The 22,439-nt window shown below is 44.9% G+C and overlaps 1 protein-coding gene across 3 annotated transcripts in view; it reads right to left on the bottom strand.

Moving 5' to 3' along the window:
* Positions 1-509: 509 nt before the first annotated feature.
* Positions 510-22,439, bottom strand: part of SLC2A1 (solute carrier family 2 member 1) — a 241,083-nt gene continuing 219,153 nt past the window's right edge. For all 3 annotated transcript variants that reach the window (XM_077260466.1, XM_077260467.1, XM_077260468.1), the window contains exons 8-10: positions 10,475-10,576; positions 10,173-10,376; positions 510-10,085 (exon numbers count right to left, since the gene is read on the bottom strand). In XM_077260466.1, coding sequence (XP_077116581.1) covers positions 9,885-10,085; positions 10,173-10,376; positions 10,475-10,576 — 507 coding nt within the window. In that variant the 3' untranslated portion in view covers positions 510-9,884. The remainder of the gene's footprint in view (positions 10,086-10,172; positions 10,377-10,474; positions 10,577-22,439) is intronic.

Raw genomic sequence — 22,439 nt, 5'->3', positions numbered from 1 at the left:
CATTAATGGGATGAATCCATAGTCTGCGACGTCGAGGTTGAAGCATCCTCCGTCTTTCTGCTGCCGCCTCCTTCTCCCGAACCATTATATCCAGGCGATTTGTCTCAAAAATCACATCGGTAACTACGTTTGCAATCCTCACAAGTACTCCTTCCATCTCTGCCACTTTCTCTAAACCCTTTCAAAGATGGGCTGTAAAAACATTCAATATATAGTTTTCCCTATTTTCCAGTAGCCAATCACATAAGGAGACTCCCATTTTTAGGCAGGGAAAACGGATCCGTCATAAAAACGGATAGTAAAAACGGACACAATGGATGAAACGAATTCAGTTTTTCGACGGAACCATCTAGCGGATCTACAACGGATCCGTCGAAATACTGTATGCGTTGCGTCCTTTTTTCACTATTTGTGACGCATCCGTCAATGCGTCACGCCGACGCTTTGAGACGTCCGCAGAAAAACGCTAGTGTGAAAGTAGCCTAAGAAATGCACAGAACAAGCCTTAGTCACAATTCATTACTTTTATTTGAAGACATTTGTTACAAACTGACAATAAATAAAAAAAACAATGAAGAGAAACTAAAATGAAACAGTAATGAGCAGTACCTTTATCCACGCTCACAAACGCCAATATTAGCCTGTATAACTAGCATGCCATCAACTTCTCGGGACAAACACGTCATCACTTTCATAACATCATAAGCTGTGTGACATTCCTGTGCTGCACAACATGGAAGAAGTCATTGACCAGAAGTGATGTGTGCTGATGTCACCTCCCGGAGGGAAATATCGCAGTCTGCAAGGCCAGCACTGCTCAGGGCTATTGGTTTCATTTTGGATATTTGGCAGCAAATTCATATGTCTATATATATATATGTATATACACGATGGATATAAAAAGTCTTCATATTTCTGTCAAAATGCTAAAATGCCAGGTTTTTGTCATGTAAAAAGAAAATCCTACCAAGAAGCTTTTAAGAATTTTTTTCCACCTTTAAAGTCGCTCTTAATCTGTAACAATTCAGTTAACCCCTTCATGACCCAGCCTATTTTGACCTTAATGACCTGGCCGTTTTTTGCAATTCTGACCAGTGTCCCTTTATGAGGTAATAACTCAGGAACACTTCAACGGATCCTAGCGGTTCTGAGTTTGTTTTTTCGTGGCATATTGGGCTTCATGTTAGTGGTATATTTAGGTCGATAATTTTTGCGTTTATTTGTGAAAAAAATGCAAATTTGGCTAAAATTTTGAAAATTTTGCAATTTTCAAATTTTGAATTTTTATTCTGTTAAACAAGAGAATTATGTGACACAAAATAGTTAATAAATAACATTACCCACATGTCTACTTTACATCAGCACAATTTTGGAAACAAAATTTTTTTTTGCTAGGAAGTTATAAGGGTTAAAATTTGACCAGCAATTTCTCATTTTTACAACGAAATTTACAAAACCATTTTTTTTAGGGACCACCTCACATTTGAACTCAGTTTGAGGGGTCTATATGGCTGAAAATACCCAAAAGTGACACCATTCTAAAAACTGCACCCCTCAAGGTACTCAAAACCACATTCAAGAAGTTTATTAACCCTTCAGGTGCTTCACAGCAGCAGAAGCAACATCGAAGGAAGAAATGAACATTTAACTTTTTAGTCACAAAAATGATCTTTTAGCAACATTTTTTTTATTTTCCCAAGGGTAAAAAGAGAAACTGGACCCCAAAAGTTATTGTACAATTTGTCCTGAGTATGCCGATACCCCATAAGTGGGGGGGAACCACTTTTTGGGCGCACGACAGGGCTCGGAAGGGAAGGAGCGCCATTTGACTTTTTCAATGAAAAATTGGCTCCAATCTTTAGCGGACACCATGTCGCGTTTGGAGAGCCCCTGTGTGCCTAAACATTGGAGCTCCCCCACAACTGACCCCATTTTGGAAACTAGACCCCCCAAGGAGCTTATCTAGATGCATAGTGAGCACTTTGAACCCCCAGGTGCTTCACAAATTGATCCGTAAAAATGAAAAAGCACTTTTTTTTCACAAAAAAATTCTTTTATCCTCAATTTTTTCATTTTCACATGGGCAACAGGATAAAATGGATCCTAAAATGTGTTGGGCAATTGCTCCTGCGTACACCGATACCTCATATGTGGTAACAAACCACTGTTTGTGCACACGGCAAGGCTCGGAAGGGAAGGAGCGCCATTTCACTTTTGAATGAAAAATTTGCTCCAATCGCTAGCGGACACCATGTCGCCTTTGGAGAGCCCCTGTGTGCCTAAACATTGGAGCTCCTCCACATGTGACCCCATTTTGGAAACTAGACCCCCCAAGGGACTTATCTAGATGCATAGTGAGCACTTTGAACCCCCAGGTGCTTCACAAATTGATCCGTAAAAATGAAAAAGTACTTTTTTTTCACAAAAAAATTCTTTTATCCTCAATTTTTTCATTTTCACATGGGCAACAGGATAAAATGGATCCTAAAATGTGTTGGGCAATTGCTCCTGCGTACACCGATACCTCATATGTGGTAACAAACCACTGTTTGTGCACACAGCAAGGCTCGGAAGGGAAGGAGCGCCATTTTACTTTTGAATGAAAAATTTGCTCCAATCGCTAGCGGACACCATGTCGCCTTTGGAGAGCCCCTGTGTGCCTAAACATTGGAGCTCCTCCACATGTGACCCCATTTTGGAAACTAGACCCCCCAAGGGACTTATCTAGATGCATAGTGAGCACTTTGAACCCCCAGGTGCTTCACAAATTGATCCGTAAAAATGAAAAAGTACTTTTTTTTCACAAAAAAATTATTTTAGCCTCAATTTGTTCATTTCCACATGGGCAACAGGATAAAATGGATCCTAAAATTTATTGAGAAATTTCTCCTGAGTACACTGATACCTCACATGTTGGGGTAAACCACTGTCTGGGCACACGGCAGGGCTCAGAAGGGAAGGAGCGCCATTTGACTTTTTGAATGAAAAATTAGCTCCAATCGTTAGCGGACACCATGTCGCGTTTGGAGAGCCCCTGTGTGCCTAAACATTGGAGCTCCCCCACATGTGACCCCATGGAATGGTCCGCGGGCATCACATTGCGTTTGCAGAGCCCCTGATGTGCCTAAACAGTAGAAACCCCCCACAAGTGACCCCATTTTGGAAACTAGACCCCTCAAGGAACTTATCTACATATGTGGTGAGCACTTTGACCCCCAAAGTGCTTTGCAAAAGTTTACAACGCAGAGCCGTGAAAATAAAAAATCATTTTTCTTTCCTCTAAAATTATGTTTTAGCAAGTAATTTTTTAGTTTCACAAGGGTAGCAGGAGAAATTGGACCCCAAAAGTTGTTGTCCAGTTTGTTCTGAGTACGCTGATACCCCATATGTGGGGGGGAACCACTGTTTGGGCACACGTCGGGGCTCGGAAGGGAAGTAGTGACGTTTTGGAATGCAGACTTTGATGGAATGGTCTGTGGGCATCACGTTGCGTTTGCAGAGCCCCTGATGTGCCTAAACAGTAGAAACCCCCCACAATTGACCCTCTTTTGGAAACTAGACCCCCCAGGGAACTTATCTAGATAGTGGTGAGCACTTTGAACCCCCAAGTGCTTCACAGAAGTTTACAACGCAGAGCCGTGAAAATAAACAATAATTTTTCTTCCCTCAAAAATGATGATTTAGCAAGCAATTTTTTATTTTCACAAGGGTAACAGGATAAATTGGACCACAATAGTTGTTGCCCAGTTTGTCCTGAGTACACTGATACCTCATATGTGGGGGTAAACCACGGTTTGGGCACACGTTGGGGCTCAGAAGGGAAGTAGTGACTTTTGAAATGCAGACTTTGATGGAATGGTCTGCGGGCGTCACGTTGCGTTTGCAGAGCCCCTGATGTGCCTAAACAGTAGAAACTCCCCACAAGTGACCCCATTTTGGAAACTAGACCCTCCACGGAACTTATCTAGATATATGGTGAGCACTTTGAACCCCCAAGTGCTTCACTGAAGTTTACAACGCAGAGCCGTGAAAATAAAAAATAATTTTTCATTCCTCTAAAATTATGTTTTAGCAAGCAATTTTTTATTTTTACAAGGGTAACAGGAGAAATTGGACCCCAATAATTGTTGCCCAGTTTGTCCTGAGTATGCTGTTACCCCATATGTGAGGGTAAACCACTGATTGGGTGCACGTCGGGGCTCGGAAGGGAGCACCATTTGACTTTTTGAACGCAAGATTGGGTGGAATGGTGGCACCATGTTGCGTTTGGAGACCCGTGATGTGCCTAAAAAGTGGAAACCCCTCAATTCTAACTCCAACACTCACCCCAACAAACCCCTAACCCTAATCCCAACTCTAGCCATGACCCTAATCACAACCCTAACCACAACACACCCCTAACCACAACCCTAACCCCGACACACCCATAACCCTAATTCCAACCCTAATCCCAACCCGAACCCTAATCCCAACCCTAACCACAACCCTAACCCCAACACACCCCTAACCATAACCCTAACCACAGGCCCTAATCTTAACCCTATTTCCAATCCTAGCCCTAATTCCAACCCTAACTCTAATTCCAACCCTAACCCTAAGGCTATGTGCCCACGTTGCGGATTCGTGTGAGAATTTTCTGCACCATTTTTGAAAAATCCGCAGGTAAAAGGCACTGCGTTTTACCTGCGGATTTACTGCGGATTTCCAGTGTTTTTTGTGCGGATTTCAGCTGCGGATTCCTTTTGAATAACAGGTGTAAAACGCTGCGGAATCCGCACAAAGAATTGACATGCTGCGGAAAATACAACACAGCGTTTCCGCATGGTATTTTCCGCACCATGGGCACAGTGGATTTGGTTTTCCATAGGTTTACATGGTACTGTAAACCTGATAGAAAACTGCTACGAATGATCCGCAGCCAAATCTGCACTTTGTGCACATAGCCTAATTCTAACCCTAACACTAGTTCTAACCCTAGCCCTAACCCTAGCCCTAACCCTAATGCTAACCCTAGCCCTAACCCTAGTGCAGAAAAAAAAATATTTTTTTTATTTTATTATTGTCCCTACCTATGGGGGTGATAAAGGGGGGGATTCATTTACTATTTTTTTTATTTTGATCACTGTGATACATTTTATCACAGTGATCAAAATGTACCTGGAACGAATCTGCCGGCCGGCAGATTCGGCGAGCGCACTGCGCATGCGCCCGCCATTTTGGAAGATGGTGGCGCCCATGGATAAGACGGACGGAGTCCGGGAGGCTCGGTAAGTATGAGAGGGGGTGGATCGGAGCACGGGGGGGTGGATCGGAGCACGGGGGGGCAGGCAGGACGAGGGAGCGGACAGGTGGACAGAGGGGACTACGGGACAGAACGGAGGACTGGGGAGGCGATCGGTGGCTGTGGGGGGGCACATCAGGGTTTCCAGCCATGGCCGATGATATTGCAGCATCGGCCATGGCTGGATTGTATTATTTCACCACTTTTCATAGGTGAAATATTACAGACTGCTCTGATTGGCTGTTTCACTTTCAACAGCCAATCAGAGCGATCGTAGCCACGAGGGGGTGAAGCCAACCCCCCTGGGCTGAAGCACCACTCTCCCTGTCCCTGCAGATCGGGAGAAATTGGAGTTAACCCTTTCACCCGATCTGCAGGGACGCGATCCCTACATGACGGGCGTCACAGGTCGAATTGGCACCGACTTTCATGACGCCTACGTGGCGTCACAGGTCGGGAAGGGGTTAAAAAATAAACTTTTTTCACACAAAAAGACTTCAAAGAACTAAAATAATGTGGCTGTATAAGTCTTCACTCCCTGTGTTTGCATGGGTTCCCTGCTGGTTTTCCAGTTTCCTCCCACACTCCAAAGACTGATAGGGATTGTAGATTGTGAGCCCCAATGGGGACAGTGATGATAATGTCTGTACAGTGCTGTGGAATTAATGGTGCTATATAATTGAGTAATATAAATGAATACATTTATGACAGCATTCAGTCTTTTTAGGTCGGGGTCTATCAGTGGGGCTCATCTAGAATTGGCAATCTTTGTCGACTCCCCTTTTAGCAGCTCATTATCTGTCAGATTTCGGGGGCATCTCCGGGGACAGCGCCCTTTTCAGGTCACCACAGATTGTCCCTCGGGTTCAGGCATGAGCTTGGGCTGTTCCAGAGCTTTCATCTTCCAGCCAAGCTCTTCTTTAGTTCATTTGGAGATCGTCTAGGGTCATTGTTATCTTAAAAAGTAAAATTCCTCTTCAACTTCAGATTTTGTTGCAGAATTGACTGATATTTGGACTGTTCATAATTCTCTCTAACGTCACTAAAGCCGCAGTTTCAACTACTGAAAAACGGACTCAAAGCCCAATGCTGCCTCCACCATGCTTCACTGTGGGAATGATGTCCTTTTAGTGATGCACAGTTTTGGCGTTGAGCCAAACATATCTTTTGGAGTATTGGGCCCAAAAGTTCCCCCTTGGTCTTATCAGGCATAACATGTTTCACACATGCTTTTGGTAGACTTGATGTAAGTTTTGGCAAAGCATAGCCAGGCTTGGATGTTTTTCTTTGTAGGGAGAGGCTTCCATCTTGCCACCCAACGCAACAGGCTGGACATATGAAGACTACGTACGGGACATTGTTGTCACATGTAGGACTTAACCTGTACTTGCCAGAAATTCCTGCAGTTCCTTTAATGCTGAATTCCAGACCAACTTTCTTCTGATCTTTTCATCACTGCCTGAGGGACGTCTCGTTCTCAGTAATGTCACTGTTGTGCCACATTTCAGCCCCTTCTTGAAGACGTCTTCACAGTATCCATGGTAGATTTAACGCCTGGTAAATTATATTGTCCACTTCGGACTAATAACTTTCCACAATGAGATCCTCTGCTGTGTTGTCAGCTGTTTACAGACCAGAAAATGTCAGGAAGATCATCCTGGAGCAGCTACACGTTCTCTGGGGTTAATGAGCGGTAAGAGACGGTGCCTGTGCCCTGACTACTATGTAACATGAAGGGAAATGTGATTGGCTGATCATGAACACAACCACATCCCCAATTATAAGTGGGTCCTCATATTTATGCTACCGCATTATTTTACATTTGTTATTTTTACTTTCCCCTCAAACTGATTTCAGATTGTTTCTCACTGGATTTGTACAGATTATGTGGACATTAAAGAGGGAAAAGTTATAAAACAATTCTTCATGGTAGGACTTTGTTTTAAAGAGAAAAAAACAAACAACTGGAATTGTATTAGGGTGTGTAGACTTTGCATATCCACTTATATATATTAATAAATTCATCTGCAGCACTAAGTCAGCGACCAGCCTACCAGTGGAGTAACAATGCTGGCTATGGCAGGCAGCCATCTTTATTACAGCCATCTACATACATGTTTGGACACAAGGAAAGACCTAACCGTTTACATATTCATGTTACACATCAATAACTCGTGTGAAACGTTTAAACTCATATTCAGTACACAGGACAGTATGGTGGAAATATAATAACAATAAAATACGTTTCTTCTAGACAATAAGAAGCATTATAGTAAAGTTGCAGCTGAAAAATTGACCTTTACTTGTTATGAGCTACTGTGCAAAATTCACGGTGCAACTACAATACATATGTACAGAACAGAATCAGTCATTCGATACCTGAAGAATAACACCATCCAACAAAAATATATATTTATATATATACCTATAAATATATATATATATATATATATATATATATATATATATATATATATATATATATATATCTGTAAAACTCTACAAAGAAATGTGTCTCTGTGAAGATTGGAAAGTGAGCCTAAAGCTGCATGAGATAAAATGCTTCATCCATTGGAAAGAAACACAAGTGTGAAGTTAAGGCGACTCTTGGCTGACCCAGCATACATCTGAACTGAGCGTTAGATTCTACCTGGAGCCATGACATACATCTGGATCAAGCATCAGATTCTACCTGGAGCCATGACATACATCTGGACTGAGCTTTAGATTCTACCTGGAGCCATGACATACATCTGGACTGAGCATTAGATTCTACCTGGAGCCATGACATAAATCTGGACTGAGCGTCAGATTCTACCTGGAGCCATGACATACATCTGGATCAAGCATCAGATTCTACCTGGAGCCATGACATACATCTGAAATGAGCGTTAGATTCTACCTGGAGCCATGACATACATCTGGACTGAGCGTTAGATTCTGCCTGGAGACATACATCTGGACTGAGCGTTAGATTCTATCTGGAGCCATGACATACATCTGGACTAAGCATCAGATTCTACCTGGGGCCATGACATACATCTGGACTGAGCGTTAGATTCTACCTGGAGCCATGATATACATCTGGACTGAGCGTTAGATTCTACCTGGAGCCATAACATACATCTGGACTAAGCGTTAGATTCTACCTGGAGCCATAACATACATCTGGGTCAAGCATCAGATTCTACCTGGAGCCATGACATACATCTGGATCAAGCATCAGATTCTACCTGGAGCCATGACATACATCTGGATCAAGCATCAGATTCTACCTGGAGCCATGACATACATCTGGACTGAGCGTTAGATTCTACCTGGAGCCATGACATACATCGGGACTGAGCGTCAAATTCTACCTGGAGCCATGACATACATCTGGATCAAGCATCAGATTCTACCTGGAGCCATGACATACATCTGGACTGAGCGTTAGATTCTGCCTGGAGCCATGACATACATCTGGACTGAGCGTTAGATTCTACCTGGAGCCATGACATACATCTGGACTGAGCATTGGATTCTACCTGGAGCCATGAAACACCCACTGCAGGGTCACAGCCTTTGTAACATGATCAGTGCTGCTGTCATTATCCCCGCAGTCGACCCTTGCACTCTCTCAGTGCCGCACAGCAATTTGGGGAAAGCTCATCAGTGCAGGTCAAATAGGGTCTGTTCCAGCTTGGAGCAGTCGAATGTGAGCATCAATCTCTCCGCTCTGAGCGTCTGACAAGAATAGCCCTATTCATTACAATAGTGGAGTTATTTTGTACCTGGGCGAGTAACAAACACTTGGAATGGCAAAAAAGTTATGCAGCCTGTACACGTGAGATTGTACAGATGTGTCATCGGGAATACATGATTGTAGAATAAAATATTCATAAAATAATAATGGAATTCTGCAGTCATTACAGCTATGGGAGACTTCAAGAGTGGACAAAAGGCAAGGAGGACGGACATGCTGTGCCCCTCCAGTTCTACTTTGTTCCCTCCATTAGTAGAAGGCAAAAGCATTGAGAACTCTCATATCCTAATGTAAGATTGTTTCCTGTACCCCTGCTCCATCTACTCTGTGTCATCCATGGCCAGTAATGCCAATATAGGGTAAGATATGATTCTCTGCAGACTCTAGTCGTCTCCTTTCCTCTACAGTCACAGAAAAGAGAAAATATAAAACTACAGTACGTAAACAAGAGTCCAAGATGGGCCTGATGAACAGACCGCTCCCCGTGTAGTGTTATCGGTCTGAAATACATATATATTCATGTATTAAAAAAAAAAGGAGATTCCGTTCTTCAAATCTCCACAAATGGGCAATAAACCTGCAAAGAAGCTCGAGAATATGAACAGCTAAGCTGTGGTTGTGGTTGTCCAAGACAGTTTGAAATGCCCTGAACAAAGTTTGGAAATGGTTTTCTGGCTAGCAGTGCTCTCAGAGGAGGTGTCAGTCAGGAAGAGGCATTGTGATGCCTAAAAAAAACCAACCTAAACTGAGCGACTGCTTCCCTCACCCTGTCCTAGCCCTAAGTCCCTCTGCATCACTAATAAACACGGGCAGAAAAGAGGAGGGAAGTCACAAGAGGTAGGTAGTAATGGTGCATGATTAAACTTGGGAATCTCCCAGGCTGTGGAATTCTTCTGGAGAAGTTTGCTTGTCAGTGTTGGTCTCCCCACCCTGCCTGAAATCAGAAGCAATTTCATCAAAGGTGCGACCCTTTGTCTCAGGCACTTTGAAGAATGTGAAGATGAAGAAGATAATCAGCAGGACTGTGAAGATAATGAAGACATAGGCACCACAGAGTTTCTGCAAAGGAAAGAAGACATATAATTAAGAATCCAGAATGAGACCATTACGGCTACTGTGTAAAGTGATACGATAAGGATCACTTACCTCCACATATTGGAAGCCCATTCCCACAATAAAGTTGGAGGTCCAGTTGGAAAGGCCGGCAACTGCAATAGCTGCAGGGCGAGGACCCTGACTGAAAAGCTCAGCAACAATGAACCAAGGAATGGGTCCTGGTCCTATTTCAAAGAATGCCACAAAGCCAAAAATGGCTACAATACTGAGGTAGGACATCTCTGATACACGGTCCTGTTGGTGGCAGACAAAATAATTGGATGAAGACACTTGTACCATGTCATTCACTAGTGTTTCTCAAGCCTTCCATTTCATTTTCAGTTTGCACTTACCAGTAATACAAGAGCAATGGTCATCAATATAGCACAAGCAGCCATGCCTCCTAGTCCAATAAGATGAAGGGTACGTCGTCCAGCTCGCTCAACTACAAACAGCTGCAAAACAAGAATAGTACATCTGAGACTGCATCGCCCCTCTCACAGTACGTCTGAGACTGCATCGCCCCTCTCACAGTACGTCTGAGACTGCATCGCCCCTCTCACAGTACATCTGAGACTGCATCATCCCTCTCACAGTACAGCTGAGACTGCATCGCCCCTTTCACAGTACAGCTGAGATTGCATCGCCCCTCTCACAGTACGTCTGAGACTGCATCGCCCCTCTCACAGTCCGTCTGAGACTGCATCGCCCCTCTCACAGTCCATCTGAGACTGCATCCCCCCTCTCACAGTACATCTAAGACTGCATCGCCCCTCTCACAGTACATCTGAGACTGCATCGCCCCTCTCACAGTACAGCTGAGACTGCATAGCCTGTTATGATCCGGTGACTTTGGAGCCGCACGAACTTTCTCTGGAGTAGGTGGAAACTGTACTGACTGCAAAACCTGAACTAACACCGCAACTAGAAGTAGCTGTGGGGTGTGCCTAACAAACCCTAGACACCTCGACACAGCCGGAGGACTAAATACCCCTATAGATGGAAATAGGAATACTACCTTGCCTCAGAGCAGGACCCCAAAGGATAGGCAGCCCCCCACGAATATTGACTGTGAGTAGGAGAGGAAAGACACACGCAGGCAGAAAACAGGATTCAGCAAAAGAGGCCACTGTAGCTAAATAGGGAAAGATAGGACAGAATACTAAGCGGTCAGTATTAAAACCCTTCCAAAGATATCCACAGCAGATAATACAAAAAGTTCCACAATCTAACTAAAGACATGGAATGTATATCTGCCACTCCAGAGAATCCAACAAGACTGAGAAAATACTGACACAATCTAAGCTGGACAAAAAAACACTGAATAGCACAGAATTATTAAGCACACAGCATGTGTGCCACAGAAACAAAACCAAACACTTATCTTTGCTGATTAGGCAGAAGGAACCAAACCAGGACCAAAACCTCCCAACAATCATGGACAACTGGCAAGGACTAATGAATCCTGCACGCCTAAATACCCCAGTCAGAACTGCAATCAGCAGATACACCTGACCAGGACTGCAACTCAGGGACAACTGCATTACCACCTACAACCACCGGAGGGAGCCCAAAAGCAGAATTCACAACAGTACCCTCCCCTTGAGGAGGGGTCACCGAACCCTCACCAGAGCCCCCAGGCCGATCAGGACGAGCCAGATGAAAAGCATGAACCAAATCAGCAGCATGGACATCAGAGGCAAAAACCCAAGAATTATCCTCCTGGCCATAACCCTTCCATTTGACAAGATACTGAAGCCTCCGCCTCGAAAAACGAGAATCCAAAATCTTCTCAACCACATACTCCAACTCCCCATCAACCAACACAGGGGCCGGAGGATCAACAGAGGGAACGGGTACCACATATTTCCGCAATAAAGATCTATGGAAGACATTATGGATAGCAAAAGAGGCCGAAAGCGCCAATCGAAAAGACACCGGATTAATAATCCCAGAAATCCTATAAGGACCAATAAACCGAGGCTTAAACTTAGGAGAAGAAACCTTCATAGGAACATGACGGGAAGACAACCAGACCAGATCCCCAACCTGAAGCCGGGAACCAACACACCGACGACGGTTAGCAAAACGTTGAGCCTCCTCCTGAGACAACACCAAATTGTCCACCACATGAGCCCAAATCTGCTGCAACCTGTCAACCACCGAATCCACACCAGGACAGTCAGAAGGCTCAACCTGCCCAGAAGAAAAACGAGGATGAAAACCAAAATTGCAAAAAAAGGCGAAACCAAAGTAGCCGAACTAGCCCGATTATTAAGGGCAAACTCGGCCAATGGCAAAAAGGCCACCCAATCATCCTGATCAGCAGACACAAAGCATCTCAAATAAGTCTCCAAGGTCTGATTAGTTCGCTCGGTTTGGCCATTTGTCTGAGGATGAAATGCAGAGGAAAAAGATAAATCAATGCCCAGCCTAGCACAAAAGGCCCGCCAAAACCTAGAAACAAACTGGGAACCTCTGTCAGACACAATATTCTCCGGAATACCATGCAAACGAACCACATGCTGAAAAAACAACGAAACTAAATCTGAAGAGGAAGGCAATTTAGGCAAAGGCACCAAATGAACCATCTTAGAAAACCGGTCACAAACAACCCAGATAACCGACATCCTCTGGGAAACCGGAAGATCAGAAATAAAATCCATAGAAATATGCGTCCAGGGCCTCTCAGGGACCGGCAATGGCAAAAGCAACCCACTAGCACGGGAACAACAAGGCTTGGCCCGCGCACAAGTCCCACAGGACTGCACAAAAGAACGCACATCACGTGATAAAGAAGGCCACCAAAAGGACCTACCAACCAAGTCTCTGGTACCAAAAATACCAGGATGACCAGCCAACACAGAACAGTGAACCTCAGAAATCACTCTACTAGTCCATCTGTCAGGAACAAACAGTTTCCCCACTGGACAACGATCAGGTCTGTCAGCCTGAAATTCCTGAAGAACCCGTCGTAAATCAGGGGAAATAGCAGAAAGAACCACCCCTTCTTTCAGAATGCCGACCGGTTCAAGGACCTCAGGAGAATCAGGCAAAAAACTCCTAGAAAGGGCATCAGCCTTAATATTCTTGGAACCCGGAAGATACGAGACCACAAAATCAAAATGGGAAAAAAACAAGGACCTTCGAGCCTGTCTAGGATTCAGCCGCTTGGCAGACTCGAGGTAAATCAAATTCTTATGATCGGTCAAGACCACAATACGGTGCTTAGCTCCCTCAAGCCAATGTCGCCACTCCTCAAATGCCCACTTCATAGCCAACAACTCCCGATTGCCGACATCATAATTGCGTTCAGTAGGCGAAAATTTACGAGAAAAGAATGCACACGGTTTCGTCAAGGAACCAACATGATCCCTCTGGGACAAAACGGCCCCTGCGCCAATCTCAGAAGCGTCAATCTCAACCTGAAACGGAAGGGAAACATCCGGTTGGCACAACACCGGAGCAGAAGTAAATCGACGTTTAAGCTCCTGAAAGGCAGAAACAGCTGGAGAGGACCAATTCGCCACATCAGCGCCTTTTTTCGTCAAATCGGTCAAGGGTTTAACCACGCTGGAAAAGTTAGCAATGAAGCAGCGATAAAAATTTGCAAAACCGAAAAATTTCTGAAGGCTCTTTACGGACGTGGGTTGAATCCAATCATGAATGGCCTGAACCTTAACCGGATCCATCTCAATAGATGAAGGAGAAAAACTAAAACCCAAAAAAGAAACCTTCTGCACCCCAAAGAGACACTTAGACCCCTTCACAAACAAAGCATTGTCACGAAGGATCTGAAATACCATCCTGACCTGTTCCACATGAGACTCCAAATCATCAGAAAAAATCAAAATATCGTCCAAATATACAATCAAGAATTTATCAATATAAGTCCGGAAGATATCATGCATGAAAGATTGAAAAACAGATGGAGCATTAGTGAGCCCGAACGGCATCACAAGGTATTCAAAATGGCCTTCGGGCATATTGAATGCAGTTTTCCATTCATCACCCTGCTTAATACGAACAAGATTATACGCCCCCGGAAGGTCAATCTTCGTAAACCAACTAGCCCCCTTAATCCTAGCAAACAAATCGGAAAGCAAAGGTAAAGGGTATTGAAACTTGACCGTGATCTTATTCAAGAGGCAATAATCAATACAGGGTCTCAAGGAGCCATCCTTCTTAGCAACAAAAAAAAATCCCGCTCCCATCGGTGAAGAAGATGGCCGAATATGCCCTTTCTCCAAAGACTCCTTAACATAACTCCGCATAGCGGTATGTTCCGGCACAGACAGGTTGAAGAGTCGGCCCTTAGGAAACTTAGAGCCTGGAATGAAATCAATAGCACAATCACAGTCCCTGTGTGGTGGAAGAGAACTGGACTTGGGCTCATCAAATACATCCTGAAAATCAGACAAAAACTCTGGAATTTCGGAAGAGGAAGAAGAGGAGATGGACATTAAAGGAACATCATTATGAACCCCCTGACAACCCCAACTAGTCACAGACATAGACTTCCAATCCAACACAGGATTATGTACCTGCAACCACGGAAAACCCAACACGATAGCATCATGTAAATTATGCAATACCAGAAATCGACAATCTTCCTGATGGGCTGGCGCCATGCGCATGGTCACCTGTGTCCAAAACTGGGGCTTATTTTTAGCCAAAGGTGTAGCATCAATGCCCCTTAAAGGAATAAGGTTCTGCAAGGGCTCCAAGAGGAAACCACAACGCCTGGCAAACTCAAGGTCCATTAAGTTCAAAGCGGCGCCTGAATCCACAAGCGCCAAGACAGAAAATGATGACAATGAGCAGATCAGGGACACCGATAACAGAAATTTAGGTTGTACAGTACTGATGGTAAATGAACTAGCGATCCTCTTTGTCCGTTTAGGGCAGACTGAAATGACATGAGAAGCGTCGCCACAATAATAACACAACCTATTCTGACGTCTGAGTCCTTGTCGTTCTGTCCTAGACAGAATCCTATCACACTGCATTGGCTCAGGACTCTGCTCTGAGGACAACGCCACAGCGCGCACAGTTCTGCGCTCCCGCAAGCGCAGATCAATCTGAATGGCCAAAGACATAGAATCACTCAGACCGACGGGCGTGGGAAACCCCACCATAACATCTTTAACGGATTCAGAAAGACCCTTTCTGAAAATTGCAGCCAAAGCATCATCATTCCTGTTGTGAAATTGGATTCTGGGCTCCCCCGGTGGCCACTTGTGGAATTGTACTTGTGTGCATCATCCCCTCTGTTCACCTGCTCCTATCAGGATGTGGGAGTCGCTATATAACCTTGCTCCTCTGTCAGTTTCATGCCGGTCAACAATGTAATCAGAAGCCTTCTGTGCATGTTCCTGCTACTAGACAACTCCTAGCTAAGTTGGACTTTTGTCCTTGTGTGTTTTTGCATTTTGTTCCTGTTCACAGCTGCTGTTTCGTTACTGTGTCTGGAAAGCTCTTGTGAGCGGAAATTGCCACTCTGGTGTTATGAGTTAATGCTGGAGTCTTAAAGTAATTTCTGGATGGTGTTTTGATAGGGTTTTCTGCTGACCATGAAAGTGCCCTTTCTGTCTTCATGCTATCTAGTAAGCGGACCTCGATTTTGCTAAACCTATTTTCATACTACGTTTGTCATTTCATCTAAAATCACCGCCAATATATGTGGGGGCCTCTGTCTGCCTTTTGGGAAAATTTCTCTAGAGGTGAGCCAGGACTGTCTTTTCCTCTGCTAGGATTAGGTAGTTCTCCGGCTGGCGCTGGGCATCTAGGGATAAAAAACGTAGGCATGCTACCCGGCCACTTCTAGTTGTGCGGCAGGTTTAGTTCATGGTCAGTATAGTTTCCATCTTCCAAGAGCTAGTTCTCATATATGCTGGGCTATGTTCTCTCGCCATTGAGAATCATGACAGTTTGACCGGCCCAAAAAAGGGTTAAATTACTGGCTGAGAAAGGAGAGAAAAAAGAAGTCTGCTACAATTTTTTTTTTTTTTTTTTTTTCCTCTAGTTCTGAGTGTGCTCTTAATTGAATCACTTGCTAGTTTGCCTATGCTGCAGCCTTCCTCTCTTTCTCTCCTTCTAATCCTTGAATGGCTCTGTGTTCACCTGTTTCAAATGGATCTTCAGAGTGTAGCTACAGGTTTGAATAATCTCGCCACAAAGGTACAAAATTTGCAAGATTTTGTTGTTCATGCACCTATGTCTGAGCCTAGAATTCCTTTGCCTGAATTCTTCTCGGGGAATAGATCTCACTTTCAAAATTTTAAAAATAATTGCAAATTGTTTTTGTCCCTGAAGTCTCGCTCTGCCGGAGACCCTGCACAGCAGGTCAGGATTGTAATTTCCTTGCTCCGGGGCGACCCTCAGGACTGGGCTTTTGCATTGGCACCAGGGGATCCTGCGTTGCTCAATGTGGATGCGTTTTTTCTGGCCTTGGGGTTGCTTTATGAGGAACCTCATTTAGAGCTTCAGGCGGAAAAGGCCTTGATGTCCTTGTCTCAGGGGCAAGATGAAGCTGAAATATACTGCCAAAAATTCCGCAAATGGTCTGTGCTTACTCAGTGGAATGAGTGCGCCCTGGCGGCGATTTTCAGAGAAGGTCTCTCTGATGCCATTAAGGATGTTATGGTGGGGTTCCCTGTGCCTGCGAGTCTGAATGAGTCCATGACGATGGCTATTCAGATCGATAGGCGTCTGCGGGAGCGCAAACCTGTGCACCATTTGGCGGTGTCTACTGAGAAAACGCCAGAAAATATGCAATGTGATAGAATTCTGTCCAGAAGCGAGCGGCAGAATTTTAGACGAAAAAATGGGTTGTGCTTCTATTGTGGTGATTCAACTCATGTTATATCAGCATGCTTTAAGCGTACTAAGAAGCCTGACAAGTCTGTTTCAATTAGCACTTTACAGTCTAAGTTTATTCTATCTGTGACCCTGATTTGTTCTTTTTCATCTATTACCGCGGACGCCTATGTCGACTCTGGCGCTGCTTTGAGTCTTATGGATTGGTCCTTTGCCAAACGCTGTGGGTATGATTTGGAGCCATTGGAGGCTCCGATACCTCTGAAAGGGATTGACTCCACCCCATTGGCTAGTAATAAACCACAATACTGGACACAAGTGACTATGCGTGTTAATCCGGATCACCAGGAGGTTATTCGCTTTCTGGTGCTGTATAATCTACATGATGTTTTGGTGCTGGGATTGCCATGGCTGCAATCTCATAACCCAGTCCTCGACTGGAGAGCTATGTCTGTGTTAAGCTGGGGATGTAAAGGAACTCATGGGGACGTACCTTTGGTTTCCATTTCATCATCTATTCCCTCTGAGATTCCTGAATTCTTGTCTGACTTTCGTGACGTTTTTGAAGAACCCAAGGTTGGTTCACTACCTCCGCACCGGGAGTGCGATTGTGCCATAGACTTGATCCCGGGTAGTAAATACCCTAAGGGTCGTTTATTTAATCTGTCTGTGCCTGAACACGCGGCTATGCGAGAATATATAAAGGAGTCCTTGGAAAAGGGACATATTCGTCCTTCGTCATCTCCCTTAGGAGCCGGTTTTTTCTTTGTGTCTAAGAAAGACGGCTCTTTGAGGCCGTGTATTGATTATCGTCTTTTGAATAAAATCACGGTTAAATATCAATATCCGTTACCACTGCTTACTGATTTGTTTGCTCGTATAAAGGGGGCCAAGTGGTTCTCTAAGATTGATCTCCGTGGGGCGTATAATTTGGTGCGAATCAAGCAGGGGGATGAGTGGAAAACCGCATTTAATACGCCCGAGGGCCATTTTGAGTATTTGGTGATGCCTTTTGGTCTTTCTAATGCCCCTTCAGTCTTCCAGTCCTTTATGCATGACATTTTCCGCGATTATTTGGATAAATTTATGATTGTGTATCTGGATGATATTCTGATTTTTTCGGATGACTGGGACTCTCATGTCCAGCAGGTCAGGAGGGTTTTTCAGGTTTTGCGGTCTAATTCCTTGTGTGTGAAGGGTTCTAAGTGTGTTTTTGGGGTTCAAAAGATTTCCTTCTTGGGATACATTTTTTCCCCCTCTTCCATCGAGATGGATCCTGTCAAGGTTCAGGCTATTGGTGATTGGACGCAACCCTCTTCTCTTAAGAGTCTTCAGAAATTTTTGGGCTTTGCTAACTTTTATCGTCGATTTATTGCTGGTTTTTCTGATGTTGTAAAACCATTGACTGATTTGACTAAGAAGGGTGCTGATGTTGCTGATTGGTCCCCTGATGCTGTGGAGGCCTTTCGGGAGCTCAAGCGCCGCTTTTCTTCCGCCCCAGTGTTGCGTCAGCCTGATGTTGCTCTTCCTTTTCAGGTTGAGGTCGACGCTTCTGAAATCGGAGCTGGGGCGGTGTTGTCGCAGAGAAGTTCCGACTGCTCCGTGATGAGACCTTGTGCTTTTTTTTCCCGAAAAATTTTCGCCCGCCGAGCGGAATTATGATATTGGGAATCGGGAGCTTTTGGCCATGAAGTGGGCTTTTGAGGAGTGGCGTCACTGGCTTGAGGGGGCCAGACATCAGGTGGTGGTATTGACTGACCACAAAAATTTAATTTACCTTGAGTCTGCCAGGCGCCTGAATCCTAGACAGGCGCGCTGGTCGTTGTTTTTCTCTCGGTTTAATTTTGTGGTGTCTTACCTACCGGGTTCTAAGAATGTTAAGGCGGATGCCCTTTCTAGGAGTTTTGAGCCTGACTCCCCTGGTAATTCTGAGCCCACAGGTATCCTTAAAGATGGAGTGATATTGTCTGCCGTTTCTCCAGACCTGCGGCGGGCCTTGCAGGAGTTTCAGGCGGATAGACCTGATCGTTGCCCACCTGGTAGACTGTTTGTTACTGATGATTGGACCAGTAGAGTCATCTCTGAGGTTCATTCTTCTGCGTTGGCAGGTCATCCTGGAATCTTTGGTACCAGGGATTTGGTGGCAAGGTCCTTCTGGTGGCCTTCCCTGTCACGAGATGTGCGAGGCTTTGTGCAGTCTTGTGACGTTTGTGCTCGGGCCAAGCCTTGTTGTTCTCGGGCTAGTGGATTGTTGTTACCCTTGCCTATCCCGAAGAGGCCTTGGACGCACATCTCGATGGATTTTATTTCGGATCTGCCTGTTTCTCAGAAGATGTCTGTCATCTGGGTGGTGTGTGACCGTTTCTCTAAGATGGTCCATCTGGTTCCCTTGCCTAAGTTGCCTTCTTCTTCCGAGTTGGTTCCTCTGTTTTTTCAAAATGTTGTTCGTTTGCATGGTATTCCGGAGAATATCGTTTCTGACAGAGGGACCCAATTCGTGTCTAGATTTTGGCGGGCATTCTGTGCTAGGATGGGCATAGATTTGTCTTTTTCGTCTGCTTTCCATCCTCAGACTAATGGCCAGACCGAGCGGACTAATCAGACCTTGGAGACATATTTGAGGTGTTTTGTGTCTGCGGATCAGGATGATTGGGTTGCTTTTTTGCCTTTGGCGGAGTTCGCCCTCAATAATCGGGCCAGCTCTGCCACCTTGGTGTCCCCGTTTTTCTGTAATTCGGGGTTTCATCCTCGATTTTCCTCCGGTCAAGTGGAATCTTCGGATTGTCCTGGAGTGGATGCTGTGGTGGAGAGGTTGCATCAGATTTGGGGGCAGGTGGTGGACAATTTGAAGTTGTCCCAGGAGAAGACTCAGCTTTTTGCCAACCGCCGTCGTCGTGTTGGTCCTCGGCTTTGTGTTGGGGACTTGGTGTGGTTGTCTTCTCGTTTTGTCCCTATGAGGGTTTCTTCTCCTAAGTTTAAGCCTCGGTTCATCGGCCCGTACAAGATATTGGAGATTCTTAACCCTGTGTCCTTCCGTTTGGACCTCCCTGCATCCTTTTCGATTCATAATGTTTTTCATCGGTCATTGTTGCGCAGGTATGAGGTACCGGCTGTGCCTTCCGTTGAGCCTCCTGCTCCGGTGTTGGTTGAGGGTGAGTTGGAGTACGTTGTGGAAAAGATCTTAGACTCTCGTGTTTCCAGACGGAAACTCCAGTATCTGGTCAAATGGAAGGGATACGGTCAGGAGGATAATTCTTGGGTCACTGCCTCTGATGTTCATGCCTCCGATCTTGTCCGTGCCTTTCATAGGGCTCATCCTGATCGCCCTGGTGGTTCTGGTGAGGGTTCGGTGCCCCCTCCTTGAGGGGGGGGTACTGTTGTGAAATTGGATTCTGGGCTCCCCCGGTGGCCACTTGTGGAATTGTACTTGTGTGCATCATCCCCTCTGTTCACCTGCTCCTATCAGGATGTGGGAGTCGCTATATAACCTTGCTCCTCTGTCAGTTTCATGCCGGTCAACAATGTAATCAGAAGCCTTCTGTGCATGTTCCTGCTACTAGACAACTCCTAGCTAAGTTGGACTTTTGTCCTTGTGTGTTTTTGCATTTTGTTCCTGTTCACAGCTGCTGTTTCGTTACTGTGTCTGGAAAGCTCTTGTGAGCGGAAATTGCCACTCTGGTGTTATGAGTTAATGCTGGAGTCTTAAAGTAATTTCTGGATGGTGTTTTGATAGGGTTTTCTGCTGACCATGAAAGTGCCCTTTCTGTCTTCATGCTATCTAGTAAGCGGACCTCGATTTTGCTAAACCTATTTTCATACTACGTTTGTCATTTCATCTAAAATCACCGCCAATATATGTGGGGGCCTCTGTCTGCCTTTTGGGAAAATTTCTCTAGAGGTGAGCCAGGACTGTCTTTTCCTCTGCTAGGATTAGGTAGTTCTCCGGCTGGCGCTGGGCATCTAGGGATAAAAAACGTAGGCATGCTACCCGGCCACTTCTAGTTGTGCGGCAGGTTTAGTTCATGGTCAGTATAGTTTCCATCTTCCAAGAGCTAGTTCTCATATATGCTGGGCTATGTTCTCTCGCCATTGAGAATCATGACACATTCCATTTAGTCAACACAGACCATTTTCTAAATTTCTGACAATACAATTCTGCCGCCTCTTGACCCTGAGACAGGGCCAACAAGGTCTTCTCCGCTTGATCCACAGAATTAGGTTCATCATATAATAGTCCTAAAGCCTGAAAAAAGGAATCTACATTAAGCAAAGCCAGATTCCCAGATTCCAGGGAAAATGCCCAATCCTGTGGATCACCACGCAACAGGGAAATTACGATTTTAACCTGCTGAATAGAATCCCCAGAGGATCGAGGTCTCAAATCAAAAAACAGTTTACAGTTGTTTTTAAAACTCAAAAATTTGGACCTGTCACCAAAAAACAAATCAGGAGTAGGAATCTTCGGCTCTAAAACAGGAGTCTGAACAATATAATCAGAAATTCCCTGTACCCTAGCAGCAAGCTGGTCTACACGAGAAGCTAATTCCTGAACATCCATGCTAACACAAGACTCCTTAGCCACCCAGAGAAAAAGAGGGAAGAAAAGGCAAAGCAAACTGCAGAAAAAAAAGACTCAACACCTTTCTTCCCTTCTTCTGAGATGCATTTAACTCATAGTGGGCCAGTTGTACTGTTATGATCCGGTGACTTTGGAGCCGCATGAACTTTCTCTGGAGTAGGTGGAAACTGTACTGACCGCAAAACCTGAACTAACACCGCAACTAGGTGTGCCTAACAAACCCTAGACACCTCAACACAGCCGGAGGACTAAATACCCCTATAGATGGAAATAGGAATACTACCTTGCCTCAGAGCAGGACCCCAAAGGATAGGCAGCCCACCACGAATATTGACTGTGAGTAGGAGAGGAAAGACACACGCAGGCAGAAAACAGGATCCAGCAAAAGAGGCCACTGTAGCTAAATAGGGAAAGATAGGACAGAATACTAAGCGGTCAGTATTAAAACCCTTCCAAAAATATCCACAGCAGATAATACAAAAAGTTCCACAATCTAACTAAAGACATGGAATGTATATCTGCCACTCCAGGGAATCCAACAAGACTGAGAAAATACTGACACAATCTAAGCTGGACAAAAAAACACTGAATAGCACAGAATTATTAAGCACACAGCATGTGTGCCACAGAAACAAAACCAGACACTTATCTTTGCTGATTTGGCAGAAGGCAGAAGGAACCAAACCAGGACCAAAACCTCCCAACAACCATGGACAACTGGCAAGGACTAATGAATCCTGCACGCCTAAATACCCCAGTCAGAACTGCAATCAGCAGATACACCTGACCAGGACTGCAACTCAGGGACAACTGCATTACCACCTACAACCACCGGAGGGAGCCAAAAAGCAGAATTCACAACGACTGCATCGCCCCTCTCACAGTACATCTGAGACTGCATCGCCCCTCTCACAGTACGT

This window comes from Ranitomeya variabilis, chromosome 4 (genome assembly GCF_051348905.1).
Source record: "Ranitomeya variabilis isolate aRanVar5 chromosome 4, aRanVar5.hap1, whole genome shotgun sequence".
Lineage (NCBI taxonomy): Eukaryota > Metazoa > Chordata > Amphibia > Anura > Dendrobatidae > Ranitomeya > Ranitomeya variabilis.
The sequence above is the reverse complement of the archived record's forward strand: the minus strand, read 5'-3'. Positions and strand labels throughout refer to the sequence as shown.